The 16,190-nt window shown below is 47.5% G+C and overlaps 5 protein-coding genes across 5 annotated transcripts; 3 read left to right on the top strand and 2 right to left on the bottom strand.

Moving 5' to 3' along the window:
• Positions 1–311: 311 nt before the first annotated feature.
• On the top strand, positions 312–3,456 carry SPPG_06626 (uncharacterized protein). The gene is made up of 15 exons (XM_016754826.1): positions 312–437; positions 519–811; positions 955–1,056; positions 1,123–1,261; positions 1,338–1,445; positions 1,516–1,588; positions 1,719–1,874; positions 1,931–1,957; positions 2,022–2,133; positions 2,199–2,288; positions 2,354–2,484; positions 2,561–2,689; positions 2,752–2,804; positions 2,873–3,047; positions 3,111–3,456. The coding sequence occupies exons 2-15, from the start codon at positions 542–544 to the stop codon at positions 3,364–3,366; spliced, it is 1,821 nt and encodes a 606-aa protein (XP_016606266.1). The 5' UTR covers positions 312–437; positions 519–541; the 3' UTR covers positions 3,367–3,456.
• SPPG_06625 (uncharacterized protein) lies at positions 3,360–5,411 on the bottom strand. Its single transcript, XM_016754825.1, has 5 exons — positions 4,457–5,411; positions 4,129–4,388; positions 3,725–4,067; positions 3,611–3,656; positions 3,360–3,547 (listed from the first exon to the last, which is right to left on the bottom strand). Exons 1-5 carry the CDS (start codon positions 5,358–5,360, stop codon positions 3,493–3,495), a joined length of 1,608 nt encoding a protein of 535 aa, XP_016606265.1. The 5' UTR covers positions 5,361–5,411; the 3' UTR covers positions 3,360–3,492.
• A 244-nt stretch (positions 5,412–5,655) lies between these two features.
• SPPG_06624 (uncharacterized protein) lies at positions 5,656–7,746 on the bottom strand. Its single transcript, XM_016754824.1, has 4 exons — positions 7,224–7,746; positions 6,952–7,073; positions 6,001–6,886; positions 5,656–5,939 (listed from the first exon to the last, which is right to left on the bottom strand). The coding sequence occupies exons 1-4, from the start codon at positions 7,515–7,517 to the stop codon at positions 5,856–5,858; spliced, it is 1,386 nt and encodes a 461-aa protein (XP_016606264.1). The 5' UTR covers positions 7,518–7,746; the 3' UTR covers positions 5,656–5,855.
• Positions 7,747–9,164: 1,418 nt separating this feature from the next.
• SPPG_06623 (uncharacterized protein) lies at positions 9,165–13,839 on the top strand. The gene is made up of 8 exons (XM_016754823.1): positions 9,165–9,370; positions 9,504–9,651; positions 9,735–9,795; positions 9,861–9,944; positions 9,997–10,059; positions 10,127–10,231; positions 10,307–10,728; positions 10,792–13,839. Exons 1-8 carry the CDS (start codon positions 9,256–9,258, stop codon positions 13,592–13,594), a joined length of 3,801 nt encoding a protein of 1,266 aa, XP_016606263.1. The 5' UTR covers positions 9,165–9,255; the 3' UTR covers positions 13,595–13,839.
• Positions 13,840–14,033: 194 nt separating this feature from the next.
• SPPG_06622 (uncharacterized protein) lies at positions 14,034–16,183 on the top strand. Its single transcript, XM_016754822.1, has 4 exons — positions 14,034–14,290; positions 14,383–14,651; positions 14,732–14,902; positions 14,976–16,183. The coding sequence occupies exons 1-4, from the start codon at positions 14,195–14,197 to the stop codon at positions 16,051–16,053; spliced, it is 1,614 nt and encodes a 537-aa protein (XP_016606262.1). The 5' UTR covers positions 14,034–14,194; the 3' UTR covers positions 16,054–16,183.
• Positions 16,184–16,190: the final 7 nt, after the last annotated feature.

Raw genomic sequence — 16,190 nt, 5'->3', positions numbered from 1 at the left:
ATATCGATGTAATCATAGTCTTCCATATGCAACTGTCCATATGCAATCGTTCCATATGCAAATGCCCATATGCAATTGTCCATATGCAAATGCCCATATGCACATGAGATATTCCATATGCATATGTATGAGATATATTCAAATGCAATCATTGCACTCTCCCTCATGTCTATTGCTCTTGACGAGGGAACCCATTCCACAAACACTCCCTCAAATCGCCTTCTCTTCCTCTCACGTGTCGTCATGTGATCTGTCAAATTATGTAATCATATATTGGATATTCCCACGCCCTCTTGTTATTCTCTCTCTTTATTTTCCCACGCACACGCTTGTTTTTTAAACTGCTCATCAACTGCGCCCCTTCTTGAAGCCTCTTGCTTGCTTTTTATTCCCAGCCATTTTGCGTCTTGTTCTTCTTGCCTTCTTTTTAGCTACGAGTAGGTTTTCTTTTTTTTTTTTTGACGTTTGTATCCCTCTGCTCAACTATCCTCGCTCAACGTTTGTATCCTACTCAAAAGACTGCTCAACAACGCAGAACAAAATGTCATACAAAAATGGATGGGACCAGCCAGGTTCTACGGAGACCAATGGCACTGAAGGATGGGGACCTGCTAGCGATATGCAAAACGGATTGGAAAATGGACACACCGAGGAACCTGACCAAGAGCCTGTCGCTCCCGCGGCAGAAACGCGCACGCACAAGTTTGGCTCAGGCTCTGATCTTCCGCCTGTGGATGAAGAGGCACGAGTCTGGTTTGGTACTGCCAGGCGGTGGGAAGAAGGCGAAGTGGACGAGACCCTAGAGCAAGAGGTATGTTCTTACTGACTGCAAATGTTAAAGTGTACATTCTTGTGTGCTGCCCCATCCAGTAGGGCGACTGCGGCGGTTGCCATCTTTCTCTCTTTTATCATTCTAGCAAATCACTTACTCACAAGTCTCTAAACTTTTTCTAGTTGTATGAGAAAAACAAGGTCAATACGGGAATCAACTTTGAACAGTTGGGTCATGTCCCCATTAAAGTTGCTGGAGAAGACGTTCCCCCGTTGCTTGAAAGCGCAAGTATTCGCCCATGTGCAATCCTCTTTTCACCACCGCCAGGCTCAACTTTTTTTTTTTTAAAGTTTGACGACATTAAGCTGCACGAGGGACTCAAGTACAATATTACAAGTTTGATGAAATATAACAAGCCTACTCCGATTCAAAAGGCGGCTATTCCCATTCTGGCGAGTCGCCGTGACTTGATGGCCTGCGCTCAGACAGGTATGGTAATCCGACATGATCGCGACGCGTAAGCAGATCGGGATTTAACATTTTCATTAATTCACCTTTATTTTAGGAAGTGGAAAGACGGCAGCCTATCTGATTCCTATAATCAACCGAATGCTCTTGTTGGGTAAAGAAAAGCTCTGTCCCAAACCCACGTCCATGTTTGATCGTCATGCAAGTATGTTTTCATTTTCATTGTTAATTACGTGCAAAGAATATTTTTTGATTATTCTTATTTTTGTTTTCAGAACCTTTGGTATTGATTATTTCCCCAACTCGTGAGTTGGCCTGTCAGATTTTTGATGAGTGTCGCAAGTTTAGGTACGTATCAGATGCATTCCGTTTGCCTCGTCTGTATGTCGTTGGGTCGCGTACATGAAACCTCATTTCACTCAAATACTTGCCTACGACCCACATATCTCACATACATACATATCGTTTGTCTCGGTAGTTACAAGTCCTGGATCAAACCTGCCGTACTCTATGGGGGCGCCAACACGCGTTCGCTCATGCAAAATGTGGAGCGTGGATGCCACATCCTGGCTGCTACTCCGGGCAAGCTCCTGGACATGATTGATAGAAACAGAGTTTCTTTGCAATATGTCAAGTAAGATTTTCAGGGTTTGTGTCGTGTGTGCACGTATTCATTACTTGGTTTGCCAGATGGCTGGTGATTGACGAGGCGGATCGGTAATGTTCTTGGCGTTTACGTATCTTGTGTGTTGTGTTGAGACTGACTCTTTTCTGTGACCAGTCTTCTCGAGCTGGGTTTTGAACAGGAAATTCGTCGGATCGTCCAACAGCACATGTCGGCCGACTTGGAGTCTCGTCAAACGGCCTTGTTTTCCGCCACCTTTCCGAAAAATGTAAGATTTAGCTGATTTTACTTGGTTGATCCAGTGTGTATCGATGCTCATCACGACTCGCACAGGTTCGCAGAATTGCTCGAGAATTTTTGGGCGATTGCCTACTTGTTACTGTCGGAAGAGTGGGAACAGTGCCCACCGATATTACCCAGACGGTATAAAGTACATTTTTTGTAGGCTCTCATTGCCCGATCCCTCATGCTTTTGAATGTCTAACTAGATCCTCAAAGTCGATGATTTTGACAAGCGGCGAGCTCTGCTTGATCTCCTCTATGAGCAAGAAGCCGGATTAACACTCATCTTTGTCAACACTTGCCGTGCTACGGATACCTTGGACGACTATTTGCACAAGTGAGCAAAATGAGTCTTATTGGCTCAAGATGGGGTTTACGATGACCACTTTAATCTCAAAACTCGATATCTTTAGCAACTCGTTCCCGGTAACCTCTGTCCACAGCGGGAGGAATCAAGCTGAACGTGAAGATGCACTGAGTGCTTTTAGGGCTGCGCGTAAACCTATTATGATTGCGACGGATCTTGCAGCGCGAGGATTAGAGTACGTAAAAAGATGCACAACATCTGGTCAATGCGTTTTTCACCCATGCTTTGCCTTTCTAGTATTCCGAACGTCGTTCATGTCATCAACTATGACATGCCTAAAAATATTGATGGTACAGTTCCGACATATACTTGGAGTCACATCGAGTCCCCTTGTACCAACCCTATCATTTTTGCATAGATTATATCCACCGAATTGGACGCACTGCTCGCGTTGGGAACAAAGGAGCAGCAACAAGCTTCTTTAATGACAACAATTCAGATATTGCAACGGACCTGGTTCGCGTCCTGCGAGAAACCGAGCAGACTGTTCCAGAGTTTTTGAATGAATACCGCCCAGATTATGAGGAAACACCGTAAGTACCACCAGTATTGTCAAGTGACATAGCTCGGATGGCTATTAATCATCATGATGATAGTGACTCTCCCGAGAATGGCATTGTGGACGAACTCAAAGAAGAGGATCTCGAGGGCGATCTTCCGGATGGGTACGCCCCGCTTGGACAACAAGTCGCGAGTGGCAATGACGATGATGCTACATGGGGTAACGCTGGTGTTGATGGCGGGGGCAAATGGGGACAAGCTGACAGCACCGACCCTGTTTCCACTCATGAGGACACTAACGAGGAAGGTGATAGTGATCAACCCAACAATGGCATGAGCGGTAGTTGGTAAACAAAAGTGAAAAGATTATCGTGTACTCTTTTGCAAAACATTGAGACATTTTGGGTTTCCTTGCACATCAAAATATATCGAGTACACACATTTGTGTTTTACATCTTTTTCCTAGTTCTTTTCTAGTTAGGCAAACTTTATCCCTTGAGCCAACGGCAATGCCCCCGAATAATTGATGGTGCTAGATCGCTTTTTATCAGCATCCAAAAATCAACCATGCATGAATCACGAGCAGCACACATACCACGTCTGACGCCTCATGTACTGTTTCCATGCATCGCTTCCACTCTCTAAACAATCAAAAAAAAAAAGAAGTCAACATATGACTCTCCAAAAACAACAACAAAAAGAAACTCACCCCTTCCACCGCCTGTCTCCTTCTCACCCCCAAACGCCCCACCAATCTCAGCGCCATTCGTTGGAATATTAACATTAACAATCCCACAGTCAGACCCAAACGGTCCAGTCCACTCAAACACATTTTCCAAAGACTTTGTAAAAAGACTACTTGACAGCCCCTGTCGAACATCATTATTGTAATGAATTGCCTCTTGGAGTGTCGAGAATTTCATGGTATGCAAAATGGGCACGAAAATCTCATTTTTAGTCACACTTGCAGAGGGATCGATACTTGTGATAGTGGGTACGACAAAGTTTCCTGGTCTGTCGAGTACAGTTCCTCCATAAAGGATTTTACCTCCCTTGAACAATATCAGAAATACATGTTTACACACCGAAATCAAGAAACAAAAAAAAACTTGCCTGATCTTGAACATCCCGAATCCCTTGTTCATACAGCGTAAGAGCATGACGGGTATGTAAAGGCCCACAAAGCGTTTTACTATCCAACGGATCCCCAACAATGACTTGTTGGTATGCTTTTACTAATTTTTCTACAAACTCGTCGTGAATGTCTTTATGGAGGAAGAGACGACGGGTGGTTGTGCAGCGTTGTCCGGCGGTTCCGACGGCTGCAAAGAGGACGGAGCGGAGAGCTAGGTCTAGGTCTGCATCTGGCATGACTAACATAGAAATAATTGTAAAAAATGTTACGAAAAGAAACAAGAGAAAGACAAACAAAAATACAAACCAATGATAGCATTATTCCCACCCAACTCCAACAAACACTTTCCAAACCTCTCTTGCACAACCCCACCCACCCATTTCCCCACAGCAGTACTCCCAGTAAACGACACCAAATCCACATTCCGATCCCTCACAATAGCTTCACCAACCTCTTTATCCCCACTAACAAGCGAACAAATGGCACCGGGTAACCCATTCGCCTCCAAAACCCTCTCCAACATCCTCGTCACAGCAATCGAACATAACGTGGTGGTCGGCGCTCCTTTCCATAACACAGTATTACCACATACAAGTGAAATAGCACTATTCCACCCATAAACAGCAACCGGGAAATTAAACGCCGAAATAACACCAACATTACCAAGGGGGTTCCAAACCTCTTTCATAAAATGTCCTACCCTCTCACTAGGCAAAACCTGACCCCCAATCATACGAGACAACCCAACAGCATAATCACATACATCAATGTATTCTTGAACTTCACCTAACCCCTCTGGTAAAATCTTTCCCATTTCCAAAGAAACCAACGTCCCAAGCGCCGTTTTGTTTCTTTCCAATTCATCCCGCATTTGTCGAACAATTTCTCCCCGTTTAGGCATAGGAACTCCTTTCCAAATCCTTTGCGCGTCAGATAACGAGTCCAAGGCTTCTCGTACATTTTCGGGAGTCCCTGTCCGAATCGTCGCAATCGTCCGATTCGTAGCGGGGTTCACAGACGCAATCGTCGGTCCGTTTCCGCTCCATTTTCCGTGATAGACGCCAGGGTTTTCGTAACTGAGTCCCAAGGAGCGGAGAAGCGGTTCGTGGAGTTTGTATTCGGATTCGGTGGGTGTGGAGTATGTGCGTGTTAGCTGTAGGTGATGGAAGGGCCGAGGGGGACGGCGGAGGAGGAGAAGGCGGGTGAGCATTGTTTGCAAATAAAGATGGAGATGATAATGCTGCAATGGGGGGAAAAACGCAGGTGCGCGAAACCGAGTTCAAAAGGTCAGTTGCCACAATTAATACATCACGTGGGCGCGGTCGGCAATACAAGCTGTAGTAGTACAAGAAGTAATACAGTTGTAATTTTAATTGGACCATTGGAGGAGGGGCGGGGTGTATGAATAAAAGTTGTTGGTGTCGAGTGTAAAGGTCAACACCACAGGATGTCGTTTCCTACTTTAACAAATTCAAACTTGCATGAACTTGCAAAAACCAATTCTCCATATCGCATAGAAACAAGCAGAAAAGCACACCCACACATTTGTTCATTTCAGTTTGTAAAAAAAAACAGGAAAACAAGCGAACTAAAAAATAGCTTCCCCATCGCTAAAAGGACAATTCTACTCCATCCACCAAAAACCCAGAATTCAAGCGCCCACACAAGTTTAAAAATTTCATGCATGTATTTTTATATATAGCATTCACAATTCGTCAAGATAGGGGAGCTTGAGAAGGTTTCCATACGCAACAGCCGCAGGACGGGCAGCAATCGCCGCTTTCGCAACCTATCAAAACACACAACATTAGAACAGAGCCATACAACATACCATTCTCACAAGAACACACCTTTTGCACATCCGCTGCAGAAACCTTGGCAATGGCATCCGCAAGCTGGCTAGTCGAGAGGTACTGTCCACTCGCCAACACCCGCTTACCAATCTCTTGGACAGCAACACCGCGGGACAATGCAGACTCGGCATCTACAACAGCCACCTTTTTGGCCCGTGCAAGAGCATCGGAGGGAACGTTGCTAGCTACGCCCTTGAGCACAGAAACGCTCTTGGAGGCAACGTTCTTGACATCGTTGGCAGATCCTTGGACGTAAAAGCCAATCAAACCAGCATCAGAGTATCCAGCCTCAAAAGCAGTCACAGAGGTCGTGGGGGTAGCAGCCGACGCCAACAAACCAGCGGATCCAGAGGGGTTGCCCCACTTGAGGCGCTTGGATCCGTCTAGAAGGGCGCGCAACACCAACGCAGCTGGGTACTGAGCATCCGTGTAGGCAAGGGAAGGGAATGCGACAGCATAGTGGCTCTCAGCTTTGGGTCCTGCCTCGATCCTCACTTCACCACCACGGAACTTGCTAGGAGCCGCAGTGGCAGAGCCCTTTGGTAAAGTGTACTTGGCAAGAGCCTCCTCAACAAGAGGTTTCAAATCGTCGTGCGACACACCGTGTCCGACAATGGCAATACGGTCCGCAGTAAAGAACTTGGACGCAAACTCGTTCAAGTGGGCACGTTTGAGCGCCTTGGCAGCGGGAGCGCTGGCAAAGAGCGAGTTTCCAAGACCGTTCCGGAAAGCGGCTTGGTGGAGAGAGTCAAGGACCTTGGTTGTAGGATCAGCGAGGGAGGCGGCCGCTTGTTCAATGACCTGAGGACGGTGTTGAAGGAACTCGTAAGGGTAAAACTGCTTGTTGAACAAGTTGTCAATCAACAGAGGCACTGCATCGACACTGGACCGTCGCAGAAAGAGTTTAGTCGGGGTAACATACACATTGATGCGTGATACTAGACTCACAGGTTGTCCCTCAAAAAGTCAGAGGCAAGGATAATCTGTTCACGGGTGTGCTCCGTGTACAGGGTGTCACCACGAAGCTCTGTCTCACGGACCGTCCTCACGATATTGTCACCAGCAATGTTCTAAGGACACATATATGCGTTAAAAAGAAATTTCTGATCCGTATAAAACCAAACTCATGCGCTGTGCGAGCCAATTGCAACTCCCAGGCAGTCTCGCATGGAAGACAAACCCAAGAGCCGTGTCCACCTACAGTAAAAGCCCACACTCACCCGGACAAGCGTGTTCTTCCAGAAATGCGCAACACCGGGAGCATCCGGACTCTCAAATCGACTCCCAGCATTCACAACAAGCGCCAAAGTCGACACAGGGCCCAAATGGTCCACACTCGCAATAGTGATGCCACTCTCGCTCTTTGACACTGTCGCATTGACTTTGGGGGCCTGGAGGGGTTGGTCGCCCTTTCGGGTGTACCCCACGGCCGAGTAAGCGTCTGCTAGGACCGCATATGAGCGGGTTTGGGCGCGGAGAAGAGGACGAGTTACTACGCGTGCGGATGAGAGCATTGTGTATCGTTGAAATGGGGTGCGTTAAGAATGGGAACGGATGCAAAAAAAATGCCGTGGGTATGTGAAATAGTTGCTAACGACCTCGCAAGCGCAAGAACCGAGGAAGAAAGCGGAGGAGGATAATAAAATAAGAGGATGAGGGAAGCTGATGGGAGGGATGTCCTTTTTGATCCTCTGCGATTTGGCTTGTTTCGTCGTCCTCAACAAAACGCGCTGGGGACAAACCGTTGGAAGTTTTCCATAGCAATCATCCTCCCTCCATTGTCCATGTGGCGCAGGTACCGGCCTATTCCTCGGCCAATGACAAGTGAGAATGAGCGTGACGTAGGCATGCAAGCCACGTCCGACTGATTCCGACTTTATGATGTGATTCCAGACTGGATGAGCCTTCATTGCTAAAGGCAGGCTATGAGCTACAGACTGACAACAGATGCTTTTGGTCATGTTTGTTCATTGATTGAGTAGGGTATGAATGGAAATGGTTCAACGAGCCAAAGCGCCGTCCAACCAATGCTTGATTCCTCTTGATGGGTGAGGTTGATGGGCAATCCTGATAAGTACGGCATGAGCCAAAAGGCTTGATGGATCATGGACTCTGCAAAAGAGAACCGACTTGCTGCGGGTCTTTCTCCTCTATACCTTCATGACCATCCACATCAGTTTACATGTGTTGGTCCAAAAGCTCGACATCAGGCAGTGCATGACAATTAAAAACCGCTCAATGTGCGACATTTTACAATCAGCAAGCACCTCTGGGCAAACAAAAGGGTGATCTGCTTGTAGTGTAGAGGTGACAGAAACTGGCACTAGCTACTACACCAGGGAATAAACCGGCGACAACCGGTTCGGAAAAGCTAAGCTACTACTAGGCAATTATACACGCAATACGTAACGGTTGTTCTAACCGGATAATTGCCCACCACCACACACGGTCCCTACTAGGCCTTGATCTGGAACTCTTGATGGCATTGAAGCCAGACTCTTGCATCCAGGAGCGAATCGACTGGGCAGCGTCACAAGCCAGAGGATGTTCAGTAACAAAGGCTTGGAGACTAAAAACTGCATGTCAGAAGATGACCCGATGACAAGAAATGCAAGAAATGCCATCGATACATACCAACCAAGCTCAACTAATGTGGCAGCATAATAGTAGGTTTTGTTATCGGATCCGATTGGTTGCCGCTGGTTCTGATCACGGTTGCTGTCGGGTGGTCGAGGTCCTCGACACCACCACATCTGTATTCTCATGATTCGACCGACAGTCGCGATGAGGGTTGCGCAGATGGTTTGAGAGTCGAGGAACTGGTGAGGAAGGGGAGAGAGAGCAAAGGCTCCCCTTTTATAGACCTTTGGCATGCGCCTCACCGCAGTTTAATAAAAAGACATTACATGCATGCCACACCGTTTTTGAGTTAGAGGGGGTGCTGATTATGCGATATGATTAACCGGATTAATCCGGATAATAATGGGTCCTAGTGCCATTTTCAATCACCTCCACACTATATTCCTCGTTGGATGGACAGCAGTTTGATGAATCATCAATGTATCACGTGTATAACGTTAATTAATAAATCACATGACTTATCCATTGTGCAACCAGCTGGGGGGGGGGGGGTTCCCGCCGGTTGCGTTTGGGTTGTTTTGCTACAAGTTTCTTTGTTGCGGGGCATTTTGTCGTTCTGGGTTTGCCGGTTGGATCATCGCTTTATAATATGACCAAGCTGGTCTGACCAGCATGACCTACACGAATGTACTCCAGTATACAGAAGAGTCGGTGCGGCAATGCAAGGATCTTGCCAGCTTTTTGAAAAAGCGGGCACAGGTGGAAATGGAGTATGCAAAGGGGTTATGTAAGTCGCTCAAGGGATTTTGCAAATGGAGGCTTTTGGAGCTGTCATACGCCAAAACTACCTTTGTGATAGAGTCCGCATGTTACCTTAAAAAGGAATTCATTGGTTCTCACGCGCATTTGTATGTTTTCAGTCAAACTTTCCCAAGGGTTTCAAAGAGCTACGGCTTCGAATGCGAACAAGTCATCAACCGCAGAGGGACCCACGCTGTTTCGAGGAGGATCATCGAATGTACCGTCAGGAGCTGTCGATGAAGCTATCAGGCAACAATTGGTCAAAACGTGCGTTTTACAGCCGTCCATTGGTTCTCCTGAAATGTTAGAACCTAGAATAGCTTTCTAATTGGTTTCCGCATTGCTTTCAGATCTGTATGGCAAGTCTTCTACGATTATGTGGATCAAACAACCAAAATCGCAGAATCCCATGTGAGTCGCTGTACTCTATAATCTCAAAAACTAAGAGTGTCGTCCTCATGCTTGATACCATACAGAGGAATCTTGCACTTAGCATGCAGAACAACGTACTGGATCCGTTTTCTGTACTGATAAAGGACATGGAAGTTGTTCGGAAAATGGTAATTGATTGTATTCTGGATCTCGTCAGGATATGAGCTCATTCTGCTCTAGCAAGTGGAGAGGGGCGCAGAATACCTGAAGAACCTGCAGGATGCCTATGCCAGCTTGAAAAAGGTAGAGTCGTCTGTGCTAGAGATTTGAAGTCAAACGCGTCCTGATTTACATCTTCTTCGTTATGTAGGCAAAAGAAGAGTATGACGTCCTCCAAAATCAAGCGATAGAAAGCCAGAATAATCACATGAAGGCTAGAGTGAATGTGGGAGCAAAGGAAAGAGAGCTAGACAAGGTACGCATTTCGCTGGAGGCCAAGCTGTGCATATTTTGGGAAAAGCCTAACGTATCTGGTGGCGGCGTTCTTTAGTTGGCGAACCGTGCCGCGGCAGCAGCCGACAAAGCAGAAGCTGCTAATGAAGCCCTTCAAGTTTGCGGCGAGATCTGCAAAAACGCTCAAGAGCAATATTATGGCCAGCTTCTTCCTGTCCTGTACGATGAGATCCGGACCAAAGAACTTGAACGTTCTGCCTCGGTTAAAAAAGTTCTTGTCGATTCTATGTACCTGGAGAAAACCTATGGAGATACTCGTATGCTTGCTGTAGAGACCGTCACCGAGCGACTACAACAGATTGATTTGGAGGAGGACATTGAAGAGTTTGTCGATACGCATATGGTGGATGAACCCGGGAAGAAGGGGCATAACGTTTCGGTTTCTATGTTACATAATCCTGTGAAGGCGGGAAGAATGTTGTTGAAGAGAGGAGATTTCATTGCGGGATGGAAGTCGCGGTAAGTATAGAACTGTTGCGGCATCGCGAATGGGATTGACACTGATGCACGGGATCTTTCCAGCTACTTTGTCTTGATGGAAGAAGAGCAGGAACTCTACTGTTTTGATAATGAGGCTGCCCTCAAACCCCGTGAGGTCATCTCCGTCAAACACAGTGCAGTGCATCGACTCGACGACAGCTACTTCAACCGGCCCCACTGCTTCCAAGTCATCAGCGTCTCTTCAAAAGGCCGACAGACCTACAATCTCATTGCAGAGTCAGCCAACGAAAAGGAGGACTGGATGAGCGCATTGGGCAAGTTTGCGTTCTGTTGTGTACGAGGCATGATGGCACGAGAAAAACGATTGATCCCATCGGCTCCATCCGCCAGCGACGAGGAAGGATATCTAACTGTAAGATCATTCCAACTATCTGTCCTGGAGGCCAAGGAACTTCCGTCCACCCCGGGTTTAGGAGGACTCAATCCATACTGCATTGTCCTATTTGATGACGTCAAACAAGCAAGGACAACGACAAAGAGCGGTGATGCCCCATTTTGGGGTGACGAGTACGAGTTTGACGACCTTTGCTCACACTTTACCAGGTTGCGTATGGTCATCTTCAACCACAGTCGATTGCAGCGAGATGGAGATTTGGGCTATATCAGTATCAACCTTAACGCTGCGAAACCTGGCACTCGTGTCGAGCAATGGTACCCCATCAAACAGTTGCCTAGGCCGAATGCCGAGGACGGTGCATGGAGGGGGTCAATCCGAGTGGGATTTTGTCTCAACGTTCAGGAACTACTCCCTGCATCACAGTATCACCGCTTTATAGAGCACGTTACGGAGCCATCCCTGACCTGCCTTCGAATCTTAGGAAACGTTTGCGGCATGCAGCGTGAAGCCGTCGCCAAAGTATTTATGAACATCCTCAAAACGAGGGAAGAGGAAATGCAGGGACTCAAGACGTTCCTGGATGGGGAAATCCAAAGCACCGAAAACCCAAACATTATCTTTAGGGGGAATACGATTGCGACTAAAGCTGTTGACCAGTACATGAAGATGGTGGGCATGGAGTACCTGTCCGATACAATCGGCCTCCTTGTCCGACAAGTATATGCATCGAAGGAATCATGTGAGGTAGATCCAACTCGTGTGGAACAGCCGGAGCTGCTCTCACGGAACTGGAAGCGACTACGGACTGTCGTTGGAGGATTCTGGGATTCTATTTCGGGATCTGTACGGAAATGTCCCCGAGAACTTGTTGAGATATTTGCTCACATTCGGCAATCTACTATCCAAAAATGGAAAAACGATGAAAGCAGGGAGAGCGGACAGCAGCCGGTGCATTATGCAGCAATCAGCGGGTTCATATTTTTGCGATTCTTTTGTCCTGCAATTCTGAACCCCAAACTGTTCGGGCTCATGCCTGACTTTCCTGATGCGACCACGGCACGGACATTTACCCTCATTGCAAAGATTCTGCAGAATTTGGCCAATTTGACGGACTTTGGATCCAAGGAACCGTACATGGCAGAATGCAATTCTTTCATTGAGGCAAATATCGATGCCATGAAGTCCTTCATTGATGGGATATCCACTATCTCTGGGAGTGGGTCAGTACGTTCGCCGCCTTCTAAGCGTCCTGCACGGGTTGCCCGGCGAGATGCGGAACATTTGTATCAATTTTTCATGCAAAATCTTGACGCTGTGGTCGACCATCCGTCTGCACAAATGTGCGCGATCGTCGATGATACCGTGCGCGAGTTGCGGATCTTGGAGAATGCTCATTCGGAATTTGTGGTTGCCTCAGTGGCATCCTCACAGTCATCCCTGAATAGCACTGCGGAGGCATTTGCCGTTTTGCGCGGCGAGGAAGGTCGAGGCCTAATACCCAATATCACTGTCAATCAGCCGCGGGATAATGGAGGCGATGTAAGCGGCCCAGCGCGAATCGTTGCCGAGCGGCCTCCACAGATCGATTTGCCCATGTTCCCTGGCGTAGAAAACGGAGCAAGAGGAACTGAACGGACGGAACCAAGTGGCTCCTTTGATGACTTGCAAACCATTCTACATTCACTAGGTGAAGAAGGGTTGAGTTACTATGGATCTTTGTTTGCGAAGGATGAGGACTTGGTGAATGGACATGTTGACATTGGGCTTCGTTCACCACCATCTCCCAATTTAATGCCCGTTCCACCTCCGCGACACGGATCCCGCTCGACGGAGGCCTCAACGCCGAAAAGTGAAAGAAGTGACTATTTTGGAGATCCGCCTTCACCGCGAACACATACACGAAAAAAGAGCGGAGGAGGCCGGAGTTTTATCAAAACCCTGATGGGTGTTGGCAGTAGTAACAATAACAGTAACAACAACAACACTAATATCAACAGCAACAACGGCAACAGCAGCAGCAGCAGCAACAATAACGGATTGACGGACCCCGCCTCAGCATCAGGCCGTCGTCGCTTCCGAAGTTCCTCCTCCCTAAACTCATCGAATTCCTTGGACACGTCCTGGCCCAACTCCCGCCGGGGCTCAGAAGACCCCCTCAGTTCTGCTGACCCTCCACCTCCGCATCCCCTTTCCCGCTCAACCGGCCCTTCATCCTCCGCCCTTCTTCAACCCGACTCAGCTCGACGCCCACCAGCCCTTCCCATACCACCCACCCGTGTCCGGGGCCCCCGCCCATCCGAAGAATCCCTGAGCAATCGATCCGTATCTTCACAACACTCTCTGAAATCGTTACCAAACCCTGATGACTATGGAGATCCTAATCCGACCCCAATCCCAACGGAGGAGGAAACGCAAGGGCGGTCCAGATCGATATCTATGGGTTCAAAGATGAAGAATCGATGGAGTGTGATGTGGAAGTCTGGGTAATACCGTTCGATTAGTGTCTTTCTTCTTCTTGTAGCCTGTGTTTTTTTTTTTCTTTATGATTTGCCTTGTTTTGCATGTATGAACTTGGGGGTTATTTTTTAGGTTCTTTCCCACTCTTTAATATAGGTTTTCAATCTTCTGTGACAGTTAGTTTTGAAAGGCCAATCATTCTTTTGGGAAACGTTGTTTGTCCTTGCATTGGGAGTTTGATAAAACGCTGCACAAACAGTATAGACATTCACTGTGGCCAGTACACTGGATGATGGCAGACATCTTTTGGGATCTTCCAGTTGACGGCTCACCTTGTCAGCAAAATAACTTTAATAGTAGATCAAAAACAAGATCTACCAGAGCAACAATAGGAAAATCAGTATCTATGAAACGCCGCAATTCGTCAAAAAACCATTCCCTTACCTTGGATTGATCATGATATTCAAAAATAGCAACATGGCCCTCATTGCACTTTTGGGGGGAATAGTGTTCATTTTTCGAAATAACATGGATCTCTTATCTGGGTGATTCACCAGCTAGCTCGTCTTTTCTCTCACATTTATTGCATGGGATTTTCGGGTTCAGTTCCATTTTTTTTTTGAAAAAACGATGCCGGAATACGATCCTCAGGAACAGCAACTGGTTCGACGATTAGATGGTCGGTTGGTGCCGATTGTTACTGGGCTTTATCTATGTTATGTTGTGGTATGTAAACCTACGTTGAACGGTAAACCGACCTAAAAAAGAAAAAAAAACAAACACCATGCAACTCTCTGAAACATTCCCGTCATGCTTAGAACCGCTCTACACAATTCCACACCGGCGCGGACATCCCCATATCTCTTCCCACAACACCCCATACGTACATCCTCTCCCAGATCGGATATGCACTTGCATCCGTGTCCGTCGCTGCACCATCTACCCTTCTCTTCCGTAAATACGGTCCCGCACGGTGGTTTGCTGGTATGGTTGGTGGATGGGGTTTAGTGAGTGCGTGTTCTGCGGCGGTTAGAGATGTGAGTGGGTGGATTGTGACGAGGGTTTTGGTCGGGGTATTACAAGCTGGGTAATGTTCTGCCATCCCCTTTTTTTGTTGGATGTTTAGATGAATGCAGCGTTTGTGTACTAAAACGTTGGAAATTTTAGGTTTTTGCCGGGGTTAATGGTTTACATTGTGTCCTTTTATACGAGAGAGGAATGGGCTACGAGATTATCTTGGATAGTCTCTTCTGCGACGGTTGCTGTGTCGTTTTTTGGAATCTTTGCTGATTGGGGTACTCGATTTGATGGGGTGCATGGGTTACAGACATGGCGATGGTAAGTACATTTGCTAATGTTGTGTATGCTGCAAAAAGTGGATCGTATTGATCATGTCTTTTTTGGTTGCAAGGATGTGTGTTTCGGACGGTCTCTTGAGCATTGCGCTGGCAGTAGTGACCTATCTCCTTCTTCCAAATTATCCGGAAACATGCACATTTTTGACTCCTGCTGATCGAGTCCTTGCCATTGCCCGTAGTCACGACACTGACAGAACCGAAGGAAGTGGTGCCCATGAGTCCGATGATGAAGGAGGTAGCCCCCGTCGACAGTCTGTATCCCTTCAAAAGCCCAAGCCGCCGCGTATCCGAATTGATGTTGGGCAAATAACCGAAGCTTTGACAGATTTGCGAAATTGGTTGTTTGCTGTCGGGTTTTTTGGGGTATCTGTTGCAGGCGATGTGCTGGTATCCGTTGGAGCAACGGTCACTGCAACCGCTTTTGGCATGGGCGATGGAGATGAAACCACACGGCATGTGAGGATCGTGGCAGCTCTACCGCATCTCGTTGGTGGCATCGTTGCCTTTCTGTGTGCATGGAATTCAGATCGAACAGGCGATAGAGCCCTTCATACCACTATCCCTCTTCTTATTTCCTCGGCTGGTTTTGCCTTGATTTCGATCATACCCAGCTCATTGGGCCCTTTACGCTACTTTATCGGCCTCGTTCCAGCTAGTGCAGGTCTGATTGCTGCGTTTCCGTGCCTGCTTTCCTACGCCCTCGACAAAGCTCAAGGAGAATCAAGTCGAGCCATCGTTGCAGCTCTCACATTTTCCTTTGGCCAAGCATTCAGCTTACCCCTCGCCTCCTCTGGCTCGTCGCTCCTCGATCCCGCCCAACCTGCTCTAGCCCCTGGCATAAGCGCCTGCCTCGTTGCCTTTGCAGCCTTTTGCGTACTCGTCATTCGGTGGTTGTACAGAAGGGAGGAAGCGCAAATGTGGAATAAGGGGCCGGGGCTGCGTAGGCTTTTGAACGATGCCGATGAGGGGAAGGCTTGGGATGTTGAACTGAGCCATGGAGACATTTTTGCTGATGAGGGGAAGAAGAAGGGGAAGAAGGGGAGACGGGGTTCTGGTGGGGGAGGTAGAGACAGGGTCGGTAGTGAGTGGGATTTGAAAGAGTATGCAGAAAAAGAGGCGTTTGGATTTTGATATGGTTGGAAGTCGCGATGATGATCCCGGATGATGATGTTAGGCACGAATATGTCGTTCAATGTCCAAATTGAGTCCAAAATGTGCCTGGTTGGACTCAATAAAAAATAAAAGCATGAATGTTGGACCGGTACCGC

Source organism: Spizellomyces punctatus (assembly GCF_000182565.1).
Source record: "Spizellomyces punctatus DAOM BR117 chromosome Unknown supercont1.12, whole genome shotgun sequence".
NCBI lineage: Eukaryota > Fungi > Chytridiomycota > Chytridiomycetes > Spizellomycetales > Spizellomycetaceae > Spizellomyces > Spizellomyces punctatus.
The sequence above is the reverse complement of the archived record's forward strand: the minus strand, read 5'-3'. Positions and strand labels throughout refer to the sequence as shown.

Excerpts from the sequence above, each read along its gene's own strand:
- SPPG_06624 (XM_016754824.1), bottom strand. The coding sequence starts at position 7,517 with ATGCTCTCATCCGCACGCGTAGTAACTCGTCCTCTTCTCCGCGCCCAA. Across the intron at positions 7,074-7,223 it reads GGAAGAACACGCTTGTCCGG|AACATTGCTGGTGACAATAT; the intron begins GTGAGTGTGGGC and ends ATGTGTCCTTAG. Across the intron at positions 5,940-6,000 it reads CTGCAGCGGATGTGCAAAAG|GTTGCGAAAGCGGCGATTGC; the intron begins GTGTGTTCTTGT and ends GTGTTTTGATAG.
- SPPG_06626 (XM_016754826.1), top strand. The coding sequence starts at position 542 with ATGTCATACAAAAATGGATGGGACCAGCCAGGTTCTACGGAGACCAAT. Across the intron at positions 1,446-1,515 it reads CATGTTTGATCGTCATGCAA|AACCTTTGGTATTGATTATT; the intron begins GTATGTTTTCAT and ends TTTTGTTTTCAG. Across the intron at positions 1,589-1,718 it reads GATGAGTGTCGCAAGTTTAG|TTACAAGTCCTGGATCAAAC; the intron begins GTACGTATCAGA and ends TTGTCTCGGTAG.
- SPPG_06625 (XM_016754825.1), bottom strand. The coding sequence starts at position 5,360 with ATGCTCACCCGCCTTCTCCTCCTCCGCCGTCCCCCTCGGCCCTTCCAT. Across the intron at positions 3,657-3,724 it reads GGAGACAGGCGGTGGAAGGG|AGAGTGGAAGCGATGCATGG; the intron begins GTGAGTTTCTTT and ends TTGATTGTTTAG. Across the intron at positions 3,548-3,610 it reads TACATGAGGCGTCAGACGTG|CACCATCAATTATTCGGGGG; the intron begins GTATGTGTGCTG and ends AAAGCGATCTAG.
- SPPG_06622 (XM_016754822.1), top strand. The coding sequence starts at position 14,195 with ATGCCGGAATACGATCCTCAGGAACAGCAACTGGTTCGACGATTAGAT. Across the intron at positions 14,291-14,382 it reads TTTATCTATGTTATGTTGTG|AACCGCTCTACACAATTCCA; the intron begins GTATGTAAACCT and ends CGTCATGCTTAG. Across the intron at positions 14,652-14,731 it reads GTCGGGGTATTACAAGCTGG|GTTTTTGCCGGGGTTAATGG; the intron begins GTAATGTTCTGC and ends TGGAAATTTTAG.
- SPPG_06623 (XM_016754823.1), top strand. The coding sequence starts at position 9,256 with ATGACCTACACGAATGTACTCCAGTATACAGAAGAGTCGGTGCGGCAA. Across the intron at positions 9,371-9,503 it reads GGAGTATGCAAAGGGGTTAT|TCAAACTTTCCCAAGGGTTT; the intron begins GTAAGTCGCTCA and ends GTATGTTTTCAG. Across the intron at positions 10,060-10,126 it reads CCTATGCCAGCTTGAAAAAG|GCAAAAGAAGAGTATGACGT; the intron begins GTAGAGTCGTCT and ends TTCGTTATGTAG.